The sequence below is a fragment of the Centroberyx affinis genome, unplaced genomic scaffold (assembly GCF_046629955.1).
Source record: "Centroberyx affinis isolate AG114_WGS23_722 - 3 ecotype Tasmania unplaced genomic scaffold, CSIRO-AGI_Caff_v1 ptg009259l_1, whole genome shotgun sequence".
Taxonomy (NCBI): domain Eukaryota; kingdom Metazoa; phylum Chordata; class Actinopteri; order Beryciformes; family Berycidae; genus Centroberyx; species Centroberyx affinis.
The window spans coordinates 843-22,169 of NW_027284465.1; the positions used below are offsets into that span (position 1 = coordinate 843).

General features: G+C 47.7%; 1 protein-coding gene across 1 annotated transcript; it reads left to right on the forward strand.

The window, feature by feature from the left end:
* Positions 1-846: 846 nt before the first annotated feature.
* On the forward strand, positions 847-20,634 carry LOC139640381 (agrin-like; the record flags this gene model as incomplete). The annotated part of the gene is made up of 9 exons (XM_071514578.1): positions 847-981; positions 3,771-3,861; positions 4,137-4,301; positions 5,224-5,335; positions 9,140-9,256; positions 11,854-12,037; positions 13,168-13,255; positions 19,044-19,268; positions 20,531-20,634. Coding segments are annotated over 9 exons (1,221 nt in total), but the record flags the coding sequence as incomplete, so codon positions are not given.
* Positions 20,635-21,327: the final 693 nt, after the last annotated feature.

Sequence of the window (21,327 nt, forward strand, 5' to 3'; positions counted from 1 at the left end):
CTGAGATTTGCGTACCAACAAGTAAAGATGTCCTTCTACTCCCAAGAAGCATTGCTGCAATCAACGCTGTGCTAGTAACATGCTGTAATGATAACTGATGAAGCTGATAATAGGTGCTGCACTCCAAAGATCAGAGACATAAAGAGGAGCGGCAGTGTTAATGAGGATTGGACCAGTGCCTGGGGACACACACACACACACACACACACACTCCAGTTAATTCTGTCATTGTGTCAATTTAGACGCGGGACAAGATGGCCAGTCTTGGGGGGGGGGAATCAGGGGGATTAGATCACAGAGAGAAGAGAAGAGAGAGTAAATGGGTGGAGAGGGGCATAGTTGGAAACGTCGGACGAGTGGGAGGAATGAGGGGGGAGAGAGAGTTAAAAAGAGAGAGAGGCTGCGGTAGGGAGGCAAGCGAGAGAGAGAGAGAGAGAGAGAGAGGGGATGAAAGAAAGGCTCCAAACGGGGAGCGAGGGAAAAAAAAACGGGAGAGCCCTCTGAACTCAGCGGGGAGGAGAGGGGGGGGGGGGGGGGTTCATTACAGCGCTCCCTGCACCACAGGCTCCCGACCGCTAAAGCAAGGACGGGTGGATTGGGATGGGCTGTGGCAGAGGGCGAAACCCTCATCCCGCAGTCGGCGTCGGCCCGGAAACGTGGCCCTCCACCGCTTAATCTGGACGTGTAATATTTCCAAATCCTATTAGAAAATGACCTCTATTACAGCGTAAATCCTCGACCCCGCGTCTCTTGTCTCCCCTTCCCCTCTCACATGGAGAAAAATGGGTGGAAAACCTATTCAGAAAAAAAGGGGTTCTCACGGTTGATTTCTGTGTTTGTTTGCAGGCCCGACCTGCGCTGATGTCCACGACCCGTGCGAGCCCAACAGGTGCCACCCGTCCTCCCAGTGCCAGGTGCTGCCCGAGGGGGGCTACAAGTGCGAGTGTCCCATGGGACGCGAGGGGAAGCACTGCGAGAAAGGTAAATTGGTCCGGGGAACGCCGATCGCTGTGGAAAGGCTGAGTCGTTAGAGGATCCGCGAGTGGAAGCGCAGCAAACCCTCTTCACATAAACAGCACGACACGTTTCACTTAGAAGAGAAACAGACCTTCGCTAAATGCCGTGGCTCTGTGTATCCTCGTGTCAATCCATTCTCCACCACTTCACGCCTCCATTACTCTTCCCCCCCCCGCCGCTTATCAGCGAGCGCCAGTGTTTTGGTCTGGCGTCGGCCGAGCGGCGTCTTCCCTAATTTTCGCCTCTTTCTTCCTCTCCTTTTTCCCCGTGACATTTCCTTCCGTCCTGAATCGGAGAGGGAGATCAAACGCAGAAAGAGACGGGGGCCCTGAGCCTCGGGAGGGTGGTGGTAGGACGGGGGAGGGCTCCGGAACCGAGGCACAGATGATTGGCCCCGTCGGGCCGTTCGCCGCATCGACTCGGCTACGCTTGTTAGCGAGCGAGAGCCGCAGCCTTCCTCCCCCCCCCCCCCCCCTCCCTCCCCGCCCGCCCACAGGTGTTGTGTTCAAACGTGTTTGCCGCTACTTAGCTGCACATGGCAGTGCCGGGCCACGGCTGGGGAAAAGACCAGAGCACAACTAAGCTGCTTTTGAAGTTTATCATTAGCACTTTTGGCGATGTTACGTTCTGAAGTCTATACCCCCCCCCCCCCCACACACACACACACACACACATTTCTCCCTCTCTGCCTTTATTGATGTTGTCATGGATGTTTGCAGAACTTGTGCAACTGTATGAGAATGTGTTTAAATGAAAGAGAATACATTATCATGCAGAGGCCTAAAGAAACAGTACAGCAAATATATCACACATACAGGGAGGCATGCACGCCCACGCACGCATCTACACATCTGAATCCAGAACAAACAGATGGGAATAGCCTCCTTCCAAGCCCCTAGTCCCAGTTAGCAGGTGATTAAAATAAATTGAGGTGAACCAAAATCGATGCCGTGTGAGCGGGAGCGTCTCCCGTTCCAAAGGCTATTTTTCCACTGGAATCAATGAGATGACTAATCGCATCAGTCCTCCCTGCCCATGGTGATTAATGGGAGCGTCAGTCAGCCGGAGTGTCAGCCCCAGACAGGAGCTCACAGATAAGACGGCAGCCAGGCGGACGTACCCTCCGAGGGCTGAACTGGGAACGGTTAAAAAGACAGGTGGCTGAGAGCCCACTCACCAGCGGCCCGGAGGTGATGTAGCCGCAATATGAAGTGTGTGTCGGCGTGTGCCCGAGAGTCTCCTCTCCGCGGGCGCGTGCTCGTCCCAGCGAGCTCCGGTTTCCATTTCAACCGCGCCAGGTTTCGTCCGCTATATAATATTCACCCACCAAGGACTTCTCTCAAGGGTGTTCCGATAGTATTGAATGGCCTACTTTTACCCTGTGATAGTGTAAATCATTAGAACGTAGCGATGAAAGCTAGATCACAGGGATGTAACCAGTCCTTGAGAAACTAACTGCAGGGGGACTTTAAATTGAAATAGTCTTGTTGTTTTACATTCAGTGCTTTAGCTACATTATGCCAGTTAATGTCTGTGTGTGTGTGGGGGGGTTGTGCTAATGTTGAAGATTACGTGTCTATATGTATGTGTGTGTGTGTGTGTCGGAGTGTTAAACTGACACTGTGAGCAACTTGGTTTAAGGGTCGCTTTATTTTGACTGACTGTTGGAGGTGCAAGAGGCTCCGGTTGCATGTGTGCAGTGGCAGCTACACAGGTTTTGAACAGGCAAATCATGTATTTGTGCTGCTCCGGTGTTGCCTCTCGTAACGTTACATCGTCTTGATGAGTTAGCATCGCTAATGATGCATTAGTTATGTAAGAGAGCAGGAACCCGTAAGAGAGAGAACGCCTCCTCCTGCGCTCCCCCATTAGAAACCGGCTGCATTCTGAGCGCCTCCGTCTCTGGCAGAGGTCAGGCTGGTGCACACTTCCTTGCTGTGTCTATTTTTCCTTTTCCTCCTCGGTGTGCTCGCCATCATCATTAGCAGTCCTCTGCACAATAGCTAATTAGCTTTTTCATCTCCGTCTGCCTTCTCCCATCCTGACTCAACTCAGCTAATCCTGGCTAATTACGAATGAAAGCTTTCTTGCCGGCTACGTACGCCCGTGTCTTAGTTTGTGTGTGTGTGTGTGTGTGTGTGTGTGTGTGTGTGCCATGTACGTGTCCGCGAGTGCCCATGCTTCTGTGTGAGCGTAGAGAAACAACAGCACCGTAAACACCCCCCCCCCCGGGAGACACTTCAACGATCCCCCCCCCCACACACACACACTTTTTAATGTCAAACCCTCACAGCACTTGTTCTGAGGATGGCACGGTGCCTGTCCTAATCACTCCAGACAACCAGAAACGGGACATCCAGGGGCAGACCCCGTCGCACAGACACCGAAACTGTAAAACGGCCTGCCAAAACACAATGGCTTCATTATTTCACGGGTCCCGATTGCGGCGTTAAAAACCCCCGCATGCTTCCAAAAGCTTCTTTGTTAGACTGCGGCGCGCTGTGTAATCAGTCTGACATAAAGGTTTTGAGAATTTTTTTTTTTTTTTTTTTTTTTTTGAATTTCCGTCTTAATCCCGAAGGCTGTGACAACACAAATCCATCTCTCTCTCCGCGACGCGTACGCTGACAGGTTCCTTAAAGATGTCGCACGCTATCCCTGCATTTTCAATCCTGTCAGTGCCGAAAAAAAAGAAAAAAAGAAAAAAAAAAAAAGGGACTTGGAGGATGAATAACGGTGTCTTTGTTTTCCAGTGGCTGAGAGGAGAGGGGCTTACATGCCACTATTCAGCGGGGACTCTTACCTGGAGCTGAAGGGGCTTCATCTCTACGGGCACGATCTGCAGTAAGTCCCCTTCCACGTCTTTGCACGAAAACCACATCGTAAAGCCCTCGCATCGTAAACGTATGTATTATTGAACACCGCATATCGTGCCGTTTCCATTGGCCGAGCTCGTTCCACGCCCAAGAGCAGAGCAAGCCCCCTTATAGCATGAACTGAATCGGCGATGAGGGTTTATACAAATAACACCTTATCCGAGTCTCAGCGTGTGGAATGTAGTACCTCTGCTCTTAGTTTGCGTTGGGTTTTTACCGGCTTTGCTTGTGCTGTGTCTGCAGTCAGAAGGTCAGCATGACGGTGGTTCTCATGGCCAACGACTCCAACGGACTCATCTTCTACAACGGCCAGAAGACGGACGGCAAAGGGGACTTCATCTCGCTCTCCCTCAACGAAGGCATCCTGGAGTTCCGCTACGACCTGGGCAAGGGGCCCGCCGTCATCAGGTTAGCGGCTGCTGTTAGCTGTTGCTACTATTCTGTTTGTTTGACCGTGGCCAAGAGAAGACGATGATCAGGTGCCTACATCAGTGGTTCTCAACGTGGGGGTCCAGGGACCACCAGGGGTCCTTGAGGTGGTTCCAGGGGGTCCTCAACAAATTGCTGAATTGTTAAACTTCAGCGTTATTTCATTTACAAGAAGTTAACACAATTAGAGAATGCAGAAGAATGACTGTTTTGATCATAGTTTCACTGTTATCTCTCTACCTGCAATACAGATAGTCATGGGATTCTGGACAAAATCGTATCTAACAGTAAAAATATTCTCAGATTTGGGTCCTGGAGAAAAAAATCTCATCAAATGGGGGTCCGTGACCCTAATGTGGACTAAATTAGGGGTCCTAAAAGTGAAAAAGGTTGAGAATCACCAGCCTACATAACATGAAACCCGCCTCCTCTTCATTGTAATTGGTCGGTTCATGTACATGTGGTCCAGCTGATGCACAAACTGTAGCTTTTCTCCGTTTTAGAAAGCACCAGACGCAGTGGAATGAGTGGAATAGTGTCAACCTCCGATGATTTTTAGATACTTAGATACTTATTGTAGTGGTCCTTTGCAGCAAAGATATGAAAACACGTTCCCATGAAGACTGCAGTTGAACATGAAGGACAGGGTCAACACAGGGTCAATACAGCAAATTCTTACGCTTAACATAAACACGAGAGCCAGAACGGCGCCCGGCATTTTCAATCTAGGTCAACTTCAGGGGTCAGCAGTGCACGCACACCACCGAAGAAGACCTCGAGTCGAAAACGTCGGGCGTCGGCTGTGATAAATATTGGATTGAAATGTTTGTATGCGTGTTCCGCCGCATGACCGCGTATGTGTGTGTGTGTGTGTGTGTGTGTGTGTGTGTGTGTCTTTCAGGAGCAAGGAGCGCGTCAAGATCAACGCGTGGAGCACCATCAACTTGGAGCGCTCCAACCGCAAAGGAGAGATCATGGTGAACGGGAAAGACCCGGTCCGGGGGGAGTCACCGGTGAGAAAGCCAAGAACCAGCGAACCAGCCCCCCCCCCCCCGCCCCCCAACCCCTTGCTTATGCTTACCTAGCAGTTATGGCATGCGAGGCCGATGTGCCTATGCTATGCTTAGCCCTTGCTTGTGCTGTATATATTGTATGTATTTGTTTGTTCATTTGCTCTTATCACTCCATCGCCCCCCCCCCCACCCTAAGGCGGCCTTGCCTCATAGGGGTCGAATCAGCAAACTTTACCCCCCTTTCCGCTGAGGTTTTCCCCCACACCTCCTCCGTCTGCACGTGTTTACCGGGGGAAAAAAAAAAAACCATCCCGGTATCTCTCGACCTCCGTCAGGGCAAAAGAAGGAGAGCTCCAGATGCAGAAGGGGACTGTTTGACAGGCTGTTTTTTTTTTTTGTTTTTTTTTTTAGAAGCGCTGTAATTCCACTCAACCTCTCAGTTTGCTGACATACTGGAGATAAAAGTTAGTGTTGCATACGGAAAAAGCAAAAACAGCTTTTACTAGTTGGTATACAGTCAATTTTATAGATTCGGGCTTTGAGGGGGTATCTGGGGAGGTGGAGGGAGATAAAAGAGACGGAGGGAGAGCGAGGGAAGCGTAATGAAAGTCTTCAGCCCCGTGTCTAGACCAATAAAGCAGGTACACGCTTCCAAATGAAGGCGATCTAATAGTTTGATAAGCCCGTAAGTCATCCAATTATATTAAACAGTGTAATTTGTGATTATGAACATGCACTCTGTCAACTGCATCATCCCTCCTCCATGACACAACGCTCTCCTCTCTCTCCCCCTCTCTCTCTCTCTTTGCTCTGCTCTTTTCTTCCCCCCCCCCCTTTACTCCCTCCCATCCTCCGTATGGTAATTGTGTTTCACTCCAGCAACAGAGGCAGAAAATCTTATTAAAAGAGGAGAGCAAGGGGAAAGCGAGCGAGCGAGGGTGCGGGGTTGGGGTGGGCGGGGGTGGGGGGGGTGGGTTTAGTGTGCAAGGGGATGAGCCGAGACTAGTTATGGAGCTCAATGCAGAGGCCTCATCCAGTATGGCTCCCAGCTAATTCTCTCCCTACTCCCGCGTTCCACAATTAGGAGGGAGTTACGCTCTATATATCCTATCAAAGGTGGTCGCAGGCAGGCAGATCTATAGATCTACCGCACGCCGCAGGGCTTCATTATATCAGAAGGCGACTCTGGCTGCCTGCGTGATGAAGCACATACCTCTCAAGTAGGTATGGATCACGGAGAAAAAAAAATATACCTCCGTTCTCGCAGGAATGACGGTCCCTCCGTGGACGAGGTCGGGTGGAGTGACACTAGTCGCCGCCACAGTCCTCCACAGCCACGCTTTTTCCTTTCATCCTTATCTGAATGGCTCCCCATCTGCTTCGCACACGGCCTTTATAGATATGCCGTCTTATTTGCATTCACTCTGTAAGCGTAAACACATGCCTGCACAGCTGTGAGCTTGTGTGCATGTATACATATATATCTATATGCGCATACGCAAAGGTATTAAGTGCATGTGTGAATAAGTGGGTTCTCCTCTTTGCCTGTGTTCTTTTAAGTGTGTCTCTGCAGCACTACAACTTTGGCTATGCTGTAATTCCTGTGCAGATGTGCCCTGTGTGTGTGTGTGTGTGCGTGCGTGTGTGAGTGTGTGTGTGTGTGCGTGCGTGCTTCTGCACTTACCTTACATCCGCATGCCTCTCTGTGCACAGACACTTTACTAGTCTTCCCCTAATAACCTCTCTTCCTCCCTATTTTTTTTTTTTTTTTTTCCTTCTCTATGATGTGCTGTCTGGAAATAAGAAATCACGCAAGGTAATGAGACAAAGTCCCAGTCACTCCTTAAAAACCATATTTCATTTTGAGTCTATGTATCACCACGTCCTCTCACCCCCACCCCCCCGCCCCCCATTTCTCCATACGACAACGGCACAGAAATAAGGTACTTCTGCCGAGCTGCGGCCAGTTTAACAGGTGCCCCGTTTCTGTAGAAAAACTTTGCCATTTCTTCATATGCGCACGCACAGCACCGAAGTGGAGACGCCGCCGAAAGAACCACGGTTTGGCTTTCACCTCGGCCCATCTGCTGCGGGGGCGGGAGCGGGGGTGGGCGGGTAGGAGGGGGGGGGAGGGAGGGAGGTAGTCATCTTTCTGACGGCCATTGTTTTTAAGCAACAAAGAGAGGTCTTCATTAGTCGGGCGTGGGCGGGGATATCACGCCGCATATCACGCCGAGGCAAAAAAAAAAAAAAAAAAAAAGGGAACGGGGGAGGGGAAACTGCGGGAGACAGCGAGGTGCCAAGCCAAGCCGGTCGCTGTTCTTTTGTCATCTGCTCTCGCTTCGTGTTTTTTTTTTTTTTTTTTTTTTTCTTCGCAAAACAGGAACAACTCTCCATTACACCATGAAGTCACTCACTCTTTCACCCACTCACTTTGCCCGTAACAGCACGAAACAACACTCACCGAGCATCTCCGAAACACGAATCATCCCATGACACCAACTGGCCTCTTTAACCCAGACTGAGGTTCGATACCATGAGGAATAAAAAAAAAAAAGAACATGACGCACCATTTCCATTGCATGAAATCTCACTGTAGAAGGGTAGATAACGTGATTTGACACAGGTGGTGAGTCCTCAGAGCGATACGACATCAAAAATCACAAAAGGAACAGAATTAGCATCTCCGCTCTTTCTCTTGACAATGAGTGAGTGTTACAGAGCGGGAAGACCTAGACGAAGGGCCCAAGGTGGCCGACTCCGCTGTTGGTGGCAACTTTTGGCCGAGCCTCGAGGCGAAAAAAAACCACAGCTGGGTCCGGCGGCCTTGGCCCCGGTCCCCGCCCTGTCTCTGTTGGAAGGAGCTCAAGGTGCAGCCACACAGCCCCGGGCTTTAGCCAAGCACCGCTGCCTCCTGCACTCCAAATCCCATCCTAAATAAAAGCCGAGCCGGTGCCAGCTTCCCCACACAAAGCGTGTTTACTTGGCCCCTTCCATCATTTTTCCAGCAATTAACTCCACTTTACCCCTCTGGCAATTACTGCCCTACATAAAATAAAGATCATTAATTCCTTCCTTCTGAAGTGGGTTGGCTCTTCCGTGCAAGGAAAAAAAAAAGGAAGCTGTACCTTGCTAATGCAAAGCAATTGTCCCTCAGGTTTGGTGGAAAGAACCACATTTCATGGCCATCCGCTGCGCAAATGAATTGCAATTAATGTGTCTCCACACTCAACTGTTTGAAAGGTCGCTGCTATAATCAGCCATTCATTAGAGATGTCTGTAAAGAAGACCCATCCATATCTCAACTCCAGCCCGCTCCTGATTTCCCTTTGTAGTCTCTTTTTTTGTGTCTCTCACAGATAGAGGATAATTGACCGCTCTCTCTGAGAGACATAGAAATCAATTATGTTTTTGTAATATATCAAGTGTATTGATGTGGAAGGCGAGGAAGTGCAGTTAAATCGTCTGCCAGCTACAATATGGATAAATCCTTTTTTTTTTTATGAGGGAATCTATTTGACTGTGACATCCCTGCAAATGCGCCGTATTAATCTCACTCTTTATATCTCGACTAAACGGATGCAACTTATTCCAGGCTCCCCGGACACAAACAGATAGCGTGACTCACCAGAGTAAAAGCGTAAACAATTACGCCTTTAATGGAATACCTGTGAAAGAAATTGTGGTTGTGGTTTATTATTATTGGATTAGATTGAATGGGGTATAAAAAGGAAAAAAAAAGGTGAGAGTAAGAAAAGCTTGCGCACCTCCGGCTTACCTGTTGAAACCTGTTTTTGTCACCAGAACCAGCACACTGCTCTTAACCTGAAAGAGTCTCTTTATGTCGGCGGAGCTCCCGATTTCAGCCGGCTAGCAAGGGCCGCCGCACTCAAGGACGGCTTCAGAGGAACCATCCAAAAGGTAAATGTTTAACAGGGACAGTGTGTCATTTATTTAAACTGTTTGTACACAGAAACACTCACAATACTGTAAGACACGCTGTTGTAGAATATTACTCACCAAAGCTAACAGGCTAATATATTACATCAGGGTATCCAATTCCGGACAGCATATGACCAAAAAAATCACAATCATATACCAATATATTTCATCCTGTACTGTTTTCGCTGAAGTTTCTCATAAATGAACAATCCTCCATCTGTCTTTTTAAAAGTTTAATATCACTTTTATCTTAACTTGTAATTGATTTTCTTCCAGTCCCTGCAAATGGATGATAGCGCAGCTATTTTTGAGATTCAAAATTCGTATCCAATTCCGGACACTTGCTTTCGTCCGTGTCGGTGTATTCATATACTCGATATTAACCCTTTATTAACCCTTCCTGTTCGTTCACAATGTTACAGATACTTGTAAGAAGTGTAGGCTATGTACTCAAAGCTCTTATTTTTCCATTTATCAGCCAATACTGATTCTCTACATGAAGTAACTGTCGCTCAAAGTGGGATTTAAGGCTTTCCACTTCTTGTTCGTGACTAAGTTCGTAACTTAGTGTTTTATATGCTTAGATGTGTATAGATATTTATGAAATTTGATACCTAGCTTCTGAAATGTGTATGAATTTACGTCACTTAGCTTTCGGTTGGGAACTCCGTATAAAAATGCCGGTAAACACCGGAAATTACGCGAGTGACCGAATGGCTGGAATTGGATACAGTGTCCGGATTTGGATACAATTCCGTTAGTTATGATGCTAATGCGGCCTGGGTGTTCCTCAAATTCACTGTAGATAAGGCAACTGTAGGTTTGTAATTTAGGAAAATAAGTAATGATAATGTATTGAGACCATGTTAATTTGTATATAAAGTACAATGCTTTACTACACATTAACTTACCTGTCCAGAAGAAAGGAACCCATGTCTACATGTGTTTGTATTTTTTATAGCTGTTGCAGCAGAACTCGCTTGAGCAGTTTCATCTATGGTGGCCATGGTAGCTAGCATTAGCGGCTACTAACATAGTACCCGGTCGTTAGATAAAACGCATCTCTTCCCGCACAACTACTATTTTCCCTCCAGTGTACTATCTGCTCAGAATTGGCTGTTCCAGAGGGTCTCATGTTATGCCGATGGTTTCACTAGAGCTTGGAAAGGCCAACTCCAACACTATAGCAATTAAAAGTGAATGTTTTACCACAAAAAGTCATCACATAGAGCATTAATGCCCTTCTGATACCCTTAAACATACAGTAGCGAAGTCACACATTAAGTCCAACTGTCATACCAGACCACCATATTAGTAATTTTCCATTGTAGGCTCACAGCGTGGCGGGCAGTGGCTCTGCTCATTTGGATTAGCATGTACTAATAATAGAATGCACATTTTGATGTCCCTCCATTTTGCTATACTCAGATCTTTCCCTGACAGCCTTCCAGTTTTTTCTCTCCACTTTCCAGCAAAAGCTCATCTTTGAGTGCCAGAAATAACCCACTACAACAAAGGCAGGATGTTACTGTTTGCACAAACTTGTCATTAGTTCTCCTCGGCAAACTTTCCCCTGACAGTTCTGAGCAAATCAAAGCCTAAGTGTGAAGTTTGTTTTTCTCGACCTGCAGGGAATAAAAATTGTTATGAGGAAGTCATTATGAATTTTCAGTTTGAAGTACTGTTTAACATGTGTGTTGTATCAACATGTAATTTCTGAGGCACTTCACTATGTGCTCAAAGTGTGAAATACATGCTATATGCAAAACGTGTTCATCTGAATCCATAACCTATCATCTTACGCAGATGTCCGTTCTTAGGGTGGCTTATAATTAAGTTTAATGATCATTCTGGGGAAAACACAAAGCCCCTAGACGTGCTCGCTTCCTTTGGACAAGAACCAAGAACAGTTCCGAGTAATAATAATAATTATTTCAAAACACAGTTACAAAGTGCTTTGCAAAGGAGTAAAAAAAAACAAAAAAAAAACAGATAAAATCGACGGCATAAGAAATTAAATTAAGCTAAGAGACATAAAAGCAAGACAAGAAACATAAAGGTAAACCTCTAAAGAAAGGTCAAAAACAATTAACAAAAGATTATTACATAAAAGTAAGCCTATAAAAATAGGTTTTAAGATTAAACAGATTAAGCAGCCTGAGCTTCTCGGGCTGGTCGATCCAAAGTCTAGGAGCCACGATGGCAAAGAACCAATCGCCTCTTATTTTTAATCTGGACTTCAGACTAGCCAGTAGGGACCTCTTATTTTAAAACTAGACTTTAAAACAGCCAATAGGGACCTTTTGGTTTTAATCTAGACTTTGGAGCAGCCAATAAAAACCTGCCAGAGGGCTTCAGGCTGTGATCTGACTCGTACAAGGTTAAAATGTCTTTGACATAGCTTAGTGCCAGTCCCTGCTTTCAAAGCGATCAGGAAAATCTTAAAAGCCTTGCTTCTTTTTCAACGCTAGACATTCAAACTGAGCTTCTCTACTTCCTCCTACTGGGAGTCTGCCACAGAGCTGTTGTCCATGGACTAACCTACGATATGCCATGCGTCACCCCTCCTGTTCCAGATCACCCTCATGGGTACGCCCATCCTCAAGCAGGAGAACGCCCTGCACTCCAGCAACGTGGCCATGTTCCAGGGCCACCCGTGCTCCCAGGAGCCCTGCCACAACGGCGGGCGCTGCAACCCCCAGCTGGACACCTACGAGTGCGTGTGCCTCAACGGCTTCTCGGGGGGACACTGTCAGAACGGTGAGTAGCCCACCTGTAGCCTTCGCTGTCGTCTTCATCCTCTAGCCTGACAGTCAGCGTACCTTCGTCTTTATCCTATCGCAAGCTAATGGGCCACAGAATGGCACATCTCAGTGCTCTACCTAACCTTGGGAGTCCTCAGCTTTTACATGGTAACCCTATGGAAGCCCATTCCCGCCACTCAATAAAATAGAAAAAGTCTCAATTCTGACTTTATATCTCAGAATTCTGACTTTTTTTTCTCTCTCGCAAGAAAAAGTGAGAATTCCAAGATATAGAAGTCAGAATTCTGAGAAATAAAGCCAGACTTGTGAGAAAAAAACTCACAATTGAGTTGTTTTGTATTTTATTGAGTGGCGGGAATGAGCTTCCATATAACCCACTCATCCTTGTCAGCTTAAAATCACCTTTTTGACTGCACTGAATCATTGTAATTGTACAAATCATTCTATTTTCCACATATCCTACTAATCCAACAGTCCTTAGTTTTTGTCTAAAAGCATACATGGCAGCTTTTTGGCTGCTTTCAAAGAGTAGTCTGAAAGGGAGTGACACCTGCAGTACTTGCTTTCTAAATACAGCTTCTTCTTGGCTCTTCTGTATGGAAGGCGCACCACCACTCTCAAATCGCTCTGCTTATCAGACCTTTGTTTCCAATGTATTCAGTCTAGGTAAGGTGACAATATGGATATGAGGCATTTGATATCTCTCTCATGTCAGCGCCGTTATGTATTAGTTTGGAGCGCAAACCGGCAGTTATGAAAATGACGAAACGTCGTCGGCTGAATATTTATGAAACGCTCTTGTTCCGGAGTTACACATCTCTTTCATCATCTCGGTGTCACTCCGCCAGGCGTGCGCTCGCTCTATCTCTCCCTCGCACACTCCGGTCGCCGCCTTCGCCATTAACCTTGTGCGAGTGGTCGGCCGTCCCTTTCACGTTAATTAAAACTACAAAAGCGCGAATGCTCTCCCCCCCCCACCCCACCCCACCCCACCGCCCTCCCCCAGTTTCTTACAATCTATTGCCTTCAGCTCTAATCACCCAAGCCTCTCTCTTATTGATCGGTGTGATCTCATCCTCTGAACGCTCCACCCCCCCCCCCCCTGCCCCTCTGCTTTTTCCACAGCCATCTACGAGAAGTCCGCCGGGGAGACGGAGGCCATCGCCTTCGACGGCCGGACGTTCATCGAGTACCACAACGCCGTCACCAAGAGGTAAGGGAGAGGACATCCACGCCCATCCAGCGGCGTCTTAACGGCCCCATCGTGATAGCTATTAGCCAAATAACCCCTCCGTCTATCCATCTCCTCCCCCGGTAAGCCGCGATGACAGCGTTGATGATATCAGCGGCGCGAGGGCTCCAGGGCGCACTCGGCGCTCGGCTAATAACTCGACCCCCTTCTCCTCGGCGCTCCCGCTCCGCTTTTGACGGGATTTCACTAATTAGCGGGGCGGTTAACAATCGCAGTGTTGCCCTGAGCAGCCTCGGTCCACTCAGTGGTCTAACTGCTTAGCACACGCTGACACCGGACGAAAAGCACACACACGCATGATAGTTTAGTTTTAAAGCAGTATTCCACTGGGGCTTACTTGGCGCTTAACTGCCATGAAAACCAGAATATAAAGTAATCACCAAGATCGGATGCAGCTGGAGTTTGTAGAGTTCTGATTTTTACTTCGGCCACGAAAATAGCCTGAAAACTGACATTTAACACGTTGGTGAACAGATTCAACAACAGATCCTGCTACTGTGATTTTCAGTGGACTGTGAGTCCAAGATTTTAGAACATAATTTTACTAAATAGCATTTTTATTGATAGAAGAGAACATAGCAGAGGAATACTATTTAGGAGAAATAGTTCCTGTTTGGGATCTACTTTTATTTTGAAATACTAATTTTAGTGTAAAGCAAGAATAGAAATGCAAAACGATGAAGGACCCAGGACTGCTTTATTGTCTTAAAAGCAGGATCTGTAGTTGAATCTGTTCACCAACATGTTGAAGGAATAGTTCACCCAAAAATGAAAATTCTGTCATCATCTCCTCCCCCTCATGCCAAATGAAACCCAGGTGAAATGTGTTAGTCCATATAACACGCAGGGAGGTTGCCAGCACAACTTGGTAGCAGCCTTCTCCAAAACAACTGAAGTCAATGGGGACCTGTTCTTTAGAGCTCCAAAACAAAAACAGCCAAACAATCACACTGTGAATAGAAAGACCTATACACCATTATTTGTTGCAAATCAATCAGCTGTAGTTAAGATTTGCACTAAATGATGGTGTAAATATACTGTAGGTCTTTTTGGAACTCTGAAGAACTGGTCCCCACTGACTTCAGTTGTTTTGGAGAAGGCTGCTATGGAGTTGTGCTGGCAACCTCCCTGTGTGTTATATGGACAAACTTCACCTGTGTTTCAACTGGCATGAGGGTGAGTAGACGATGACAGAATTTTCATTTTTGGGTGAACTATTCCTTTAAATGTCAGTTTTCAGTCTATTTTCTGGCCTCATTCAAGTGAATGGGAAGTAAAAATCTGAATGCTACAAACTCGTCTAACTGCATCCGATCTTGGTGATTAGTTTATATTCTGGTTTTCAAGGCGGTCAAGTGCCAAATAACCCCCATGTTAAAACTACGTGGAATGTTGCTTTAAGCCTGTTTTGGCCGCAGTGTTGCATGGATGTATGACCGTCCTCCCAAAACTGTCCAAAAACACGTCGCCTGCAATTTTTTAACACCCCATGAAGGGAAAAGCTGGATGATGTAAGTGCAAAGCGGTTTCCAGAGCGGGTGCAAGCTGCAAGAGACACCGTCCCTCCGGGCAGCCGATGAGACATTTTTTTCTCCTCTTCCATCCATCTACGTGGTTGGCAAGCGCGCGCCTCCAGGTTGGCATAAACAAAATGTTTATGTGATGAACCTGAAAAGACATCAAGCATACGGCTCTATATCTTCGTCTCTCGCAGCTCTTCACACAAACACTCAGAGGTGTGAAAACGGGCAGCAGTCTCTAGATTCATCACAGCCTCGTGGACACACACACACACACACACACACACGCGCACACACACAAAAACAGCTGGTCTGTTTAGGATATGTCTGTCTTTATCTGTATCCTCGCTGTTTGTCCATGATTTCAGCATTCCAGTTGCTTGTCCTTTGGTCTGTCCGTCTGGCTGACCTCCCTTGTCGTTGTCTGTCTTGTCTCATGTAAATGTCCTTCACTGTCTCTCCTTTTCACCCAAGCCAACTGACCAATGAGATTCCAGAGTAAGTAGAATTTACGCCTGGGAATTCGCCCAGCTTCAAACGAAGCCCGACTAACAGCACCAAAAAAAAGCCATTTTTTATAGTTAACCCAATTGAAGCGATTACATTCAGTTCCCTGTCGGAATTTCATCTGTATCCACACAGAAGCATTGCCATCTGTACCGTAAAAGTAAGATTTTACATTCACGCGCCATATCCATAATTTAATTTGACAGGCTTCATTATTTTAAAGACATCTGCAGTGTCATTAGATCCTTCATTTTCCAGCATAAAGGGAAGCATGTCTGTGTGCATGATGAGCATTGTGTTCAAACCCCGGAGAAAATGGATTGCCGTTCCAAGAATGTGCAATATTTTAAGCATGGTTATAACTCTTCCTTAAACAAAATGAATAGCCATGCACTTTATGCTGAATGGCATTATCTGTAATGCGGAGTATGAATGAGACCCCTTCAAAAACTGCGAGATATAGATATACAAAATTCCCCTTAACCGAGTTTTTGGTGCCAGTCCTGTGCCCCGCATCAATTGCTGTTCAGCCGCTGGTTGGGAAACCCCTCGGTCATGAGTCATGACTTAGTTATTAAGGTTTTTCTTCCTGCTCATTAGCTCGGTAAGTAACCTCTTTAAAAAATCCCACAAAGCGGCGGAGCGGGATTCAGCTCGCATTAAGCCGACTGGATTCAGCCCAGAGTTCCAGTCCCTGCCAGAGCCTCTGTCATTTCGCTTTTGCCAAATCTCTAACTGTAATTGTGAATAATTACGGAGTCCACTGTACAGCGAGCGAGGCAGTGATATGTTAATCACGGATTTGTCTCCCTTTGTTAATTAGACCTCAAATTGAGATCTCTCCGCAGTGTGTAGCCATGGGCATCAATCTCACTTAGCGGGGGGGACAGTGGTCCTTGGAGCCAGACTGTCAAAAGTTTAATGGATGTCGGATTCGCTGAGAGCCGCGGCCGCAGCCAGCGCGGGTCTTAAGCGAACCCCCCCCGAGCTCGGGCGGAACACAATCAATTCGGCGTGATTTGGCTTTGTAAAGGAAACGAATGCGTTCCCCCCCAAGAGGCCGTTAAGAGGCCGCGACGTCCGACGCTCGCCCCCCCCGGGATAACGTCCCTGTTACTGTTTACAGCACCCCTCAGATCACTCCTCCTTCACCCATCTTCCGAAGCGCAGGTCGGTCGATTCGCCCGAGCCCCGTCATTTAAGCGACAAATCACATCTGGCACATCTGACTCTCCACCGGTACGAACGCTTGACCCCATTTTTGACAATTGCCCCATTTCTTCTCATTCGCCGCCTCCGTCTCTCAAGACAGAGGGTAATTGCCGCCGCACAAAGGCGAGCCGGACCATCAATATAATGGACTTGTCCAATTATCGGACGCTGACTTAAAGTAGCCTTTGTACCGGCGAGGAGACGGAGCATGAATGTAGTTAATCCCGGCGCTCGCGTACACAAATACCCCAGGGCATTTTCGCCGCATTAGCCGTCCGCTATCGATCCCGGCGGCCTCATGGGCGTTTCCCTTGAGAAGCTCGTTTTGTGTTTGTGGTGTGATCAGGGCCCGAGCTGCACAGTATGATCACAGACCTGCCCGGTATTACTCTAGAGCAGAACATTCATGCTTCTTGCGATGAAGTAGACCCCTTTCTTGCGATGCTGCTCCACTGTGAGTCACCCAACAAGGCTCACAAAGTCCTTCCTTCCTTCCCTCCTTCCTTCCCTCTTTCCTTCCGGCCCTCTGCATGCCCTTGACTTCCTCCCCCCCCCCCCTGCTCCCCTAAGTCCCGAGTCTCTGGAGAACCCGTCCGACCAGAGGTGAGTCTCCCTCAGCTTTTAGCCCTTTTGGCGCCGTCCGCTCGCCTGCTGCCTCCCCATCCTCCCCTTTTCTCCAGACAAATCCCCTCCCTCCCCAACCTCTCACTTAAGTCCTCCCCCCATTCCAGACAGCGTTGTCTCCTTTGTTTAGATACTCTTACCAATATGAATCACAAACACCCCTCTCTGCATATGCCTCAGCTAATTCTGAAGTTTCAGAGCTCTGATAACGGCACCAATCCTGCTGCAAAACCAAGCAGCCTCTTTTGCAGTCTGTACGCAGCAGCCGTCTCTCCCTGATGGCCTCGCATTATTCTATTCACTACTGCCACCTAGAGTCGATGAGGCGCAAAGCACCCTCTGGTAGCCCTCTGAGAATTTGACTACACACTCAGAAATAAATGAAATTCCTCCATATAGCAAAAAAACAAAAAAACAACTGAAACACACAGGGAATCTACGAAGGGCTCGGCCGGCGTTGTTTGACTGCACCGAATGATTTTTCTGATTTGGAATACCACTACACATTTTGGCTTTATTTATGATACATCCAGCACTTTTAATAACCTTGACCTTATCCCCCGACAAGCTGCTCCGATGGAGATTTATGGGGCTCGGCGGGCTCGGTGAGGGGTTAGGCCAGGGAGTTAGTCCGCCGAGCTCTTTTTTTTTGCCGCTCTTAAATCATACTTTTTTTTCTTTTTTTTGGTTCATGTTTACCTCAGCGGATTCCGTTACTCGGAGGGCGGAGGGAGGGGCGGAGTTCCCAACCTAAGCATGTTTCGGAAGGACAAAATCCACTTTGATTCTGGACTCTTTCCCCCCTTCCGCCGAGGTGAAGCAACATTATTGTTGGCTGGAGCTGCGTCGCCTTGCCTTAGGCCCTCAGTCGAGAAACCGAGAGTTAAATATCATCCCAGTGCGCATATATATCTGACACTTATTCCAGCTCGTTGAAAGAATAGAACGAATACTAATGCGCCCTAATGAGATGAGCCGCACTTCAAGGAGAAGTTGTCATCCTCTCACACTCTCTCTCTCTTTTCCCCCTCCTCTTCCCTGTCCTGTGTTTGTACTCCCATGAGCCTCTCTTGTTTGCTACGCCGACTCCTTTGTCTTGTCGTGTCTGTCTCGTCTAATCGTTGTCTGCAGTCCTGTGTCGCTGTCGTTGTTGTCTTTTTGTTGTCGTGGTTGTTGTTTTGTTTGTTGTGTCATTGGCTCTTTGTCGTACGTGTGCTCGCCTTGTGTGTTTGTCTCTGTGTTTTAAATACCGTTTGAAGACACACACACACACACACACACACAAATTAAAGGTTTAATTCTATTGATATCTATTTGTTATTTTGGGTACCAGCAAAGAACAGAGAAGCCTAGTGTCTGCACTCTCCACTTAATGTTTTTGTGTGTGTGAATGAGCAGGCATGGATGTGTGAAGGAGTAGTGTGTGCGTGTGTGTGTGTGTGTGTGTGGGCTGTGACAGTGACATGCAGTGCCGCCTCTTTAGGATGGGTAGAAGTCGCCTAGTCTCCACATCCAAATCACCCCCGCAGCTCTAGCAGTCAAGAGACTGGAGATCAAACAGCTGCTTAAACACCACACACACACACACACACACACACACACACACACACATACACACACCAACACAGGAAGCGTCGAGCAGCATTGCAGTGCAGGCTCAGTAGGAAGTAGGAAAGCTAATAGCAAAACAGCCCCCTGCTACTTCTGAACTCAGTCTGCATCCTGATTCTCTTCAAAAAAACCACCGTGACTCCATCTGTATGAGGGCCGAAAAAAAACCCTTTCTGGCTCCATGGCCTAGCGAGACACAAAGGCAGTGGTTGTTTACACCATATCCCATACATCGGCCCGACCCTGACTAACCCCCCCCCCCGTCTCTCCCCTAGCGAAAAGGCTCTGCTGGTGAACAAGTTCGAGCTGAGCATCCGCACGGAGGCCACGCACGGCCTGGTGCTGTGGAGCGGGAAGGGCGTGGAGCGCTCCGACTACATCGCCCTGGCCATCGTGGACGGCCGCGTCCAGATGACCTACGACCTGGGCTCCAAGCCCGTGGTGCTGCGCTCGTCGGTGCGCGTCGACACCAACCGCTGGATACGCATCAAGGCCAGCAGGTAAGCTTTTAACGGTTACACCCGGATCACGCTGAAGCAGTGGTTCTCAACCTTTTTTCATATCAACGACCCCTAATTTAGTCCGCATTAGGGCCACATTAGGACCCCCATTTGATGAGATTTTGTCTCTCGGACCCAAATCTGAGAATTTTTTATTGTCAGATATGATTTTGTATAGAATTCCATGACTATCCTACTGTAGGTAGAGCGATAACAGTGAAAATATGATCAGAATAGTCATTCTAAAATGACAAAATAATGAAGTTTAACTGCTGGGGACCCCCTGAGTTGCCCTCAAGGACCCCTGGTGGTCCCCGGACCCCACGTTGAGAACCACTGCGCTAAAGCACATTATGTATGTGTGTGTTGCCGCAAACTGTGCGAGTTCTGTGCGAGCATCCCTTTGTCTGCTGTAGTGAGATGAAACTGATTAGTCATAGTTTCTGTAGCTATTGTAGTTTTTGTTGTGACTCATGGAAATTTACATGGAGAGGATGAAACAACACCAGTTTTAGTGTATGCATGCATAATTAATAGTAGAAACAACCTAATGCATGCAACATCTTTATCGCGACACAATGATGCAGCATTAACAGATCCTCTGATTAGAAATGAGTGTGATTCCAGTCCTTTGCGTTTGGGATTGGCAGTTTTGGGGGAGAGGCTCATTGGTTCCATCGGCTCAGGCAAGAATAATCAATCCCCAGAAAAGTAGCTGAATCCATTTCAAATAGGAACCTGGCCAAATCCCATCCCTAGCTTATAGGGGGGGGGGCGACCGCGTCAGGCGCTCTCAGGGGATGACATCATCATCGTTTGTCGGTAACGGTGTAGATCATGACATGTGGCGTTCAGCTTACATAGTCACGCGGTTATCTGTGTGCTTTGCGGCTCTGCCTTTTAACGCCGCTCTCTCCCTCTCGAAAAAAAAGCCACTTTGCCGCGCTCAAATTAGCCCCCGTCATCACAATCCTTTAAGTGTGCACTAATGCTCAGCATAGAGCCACCTATAATGAATGCTGCTCTAACCACATCTGTTAGCCGCAGACAGGCACATTTAAAATGCCGTTTGGCGCGGGGAGTTACGCAAGTCGCTCTGCGCGCTGGCAGCCGAGCGACAGAGTCTTGATGCTTCAGATTAAATGAAACTGCAATTTAAAGCCATTCGGTGTGACGCGCGTGCATCAAGACAGACTTCTAACTGCCTGTGTCTCTCTCTCCCTCTCTCTCTCTCTCTCTCTCTCTCTCTCTCTCCTCCTCAGAGCACTTAGAGACGGCTCTCTACAGGTCGGCAACGAGGCAGCGGTAACGGGGTCGTCGCCCTTGGCAGCGACGCAGCTGGACACAGACGGAGCGCTCTGGTTGGGTAGGTACCCGCGCGTGTGAAGAAGAAGAAGAAAAAAAAAATAAAAAAAAAAAATAAACCACCCTGTCGTTCAGACTCGGCGAATGTGTCTCGAAATGTGTCCCCCACGCATCAAGCCAAAGGGGAATACTTGTAATTCTGTAGTACTATTTCATCTTCGCCACTGGTAAGAAGGCCTGCCAAAAAAGTGAGCAATGAACTCATTGGCATTGCGAGAGGATAAGCGAAGTCTCCCCGGCAAGGGAAGAAAAAAAAAAAAAAAAAAAAAGATTGCCGTTTGAGGAGGAGGGGGTGGGGGAGGGAGGGGGGAGGAAAAAAAAAAAAAAAAAATGTCCAAGCCTATTCAGGTATTGAGTTGAGAAATGAAAGGCTATCTGACTAACTCGAAAGTTGTCTGCTCTCCGGAATTCAAAAAATGTCGGAGCCCCCCCCCCACCCCCCCGTTATCTACCTGCAGTTCAATTTGGACTGAACTTCACTCGGGAAGAAATCGCTTTCAAAAGAACACACACACGGCGCGACTGGATTGAACTTTCTAAGGAAATAACATTGACAGGGGGAGGGGGGGAGGATGGGAGGGGTGGAGGGAGGGGGGGAGGGGGGGTGAAATAAAATCAATCTTTGACTCTTCTTTAAAAATGCACAGTAGGGCGACGAAGAGGCAGGTTATACACGTGCACGCATGTACACACA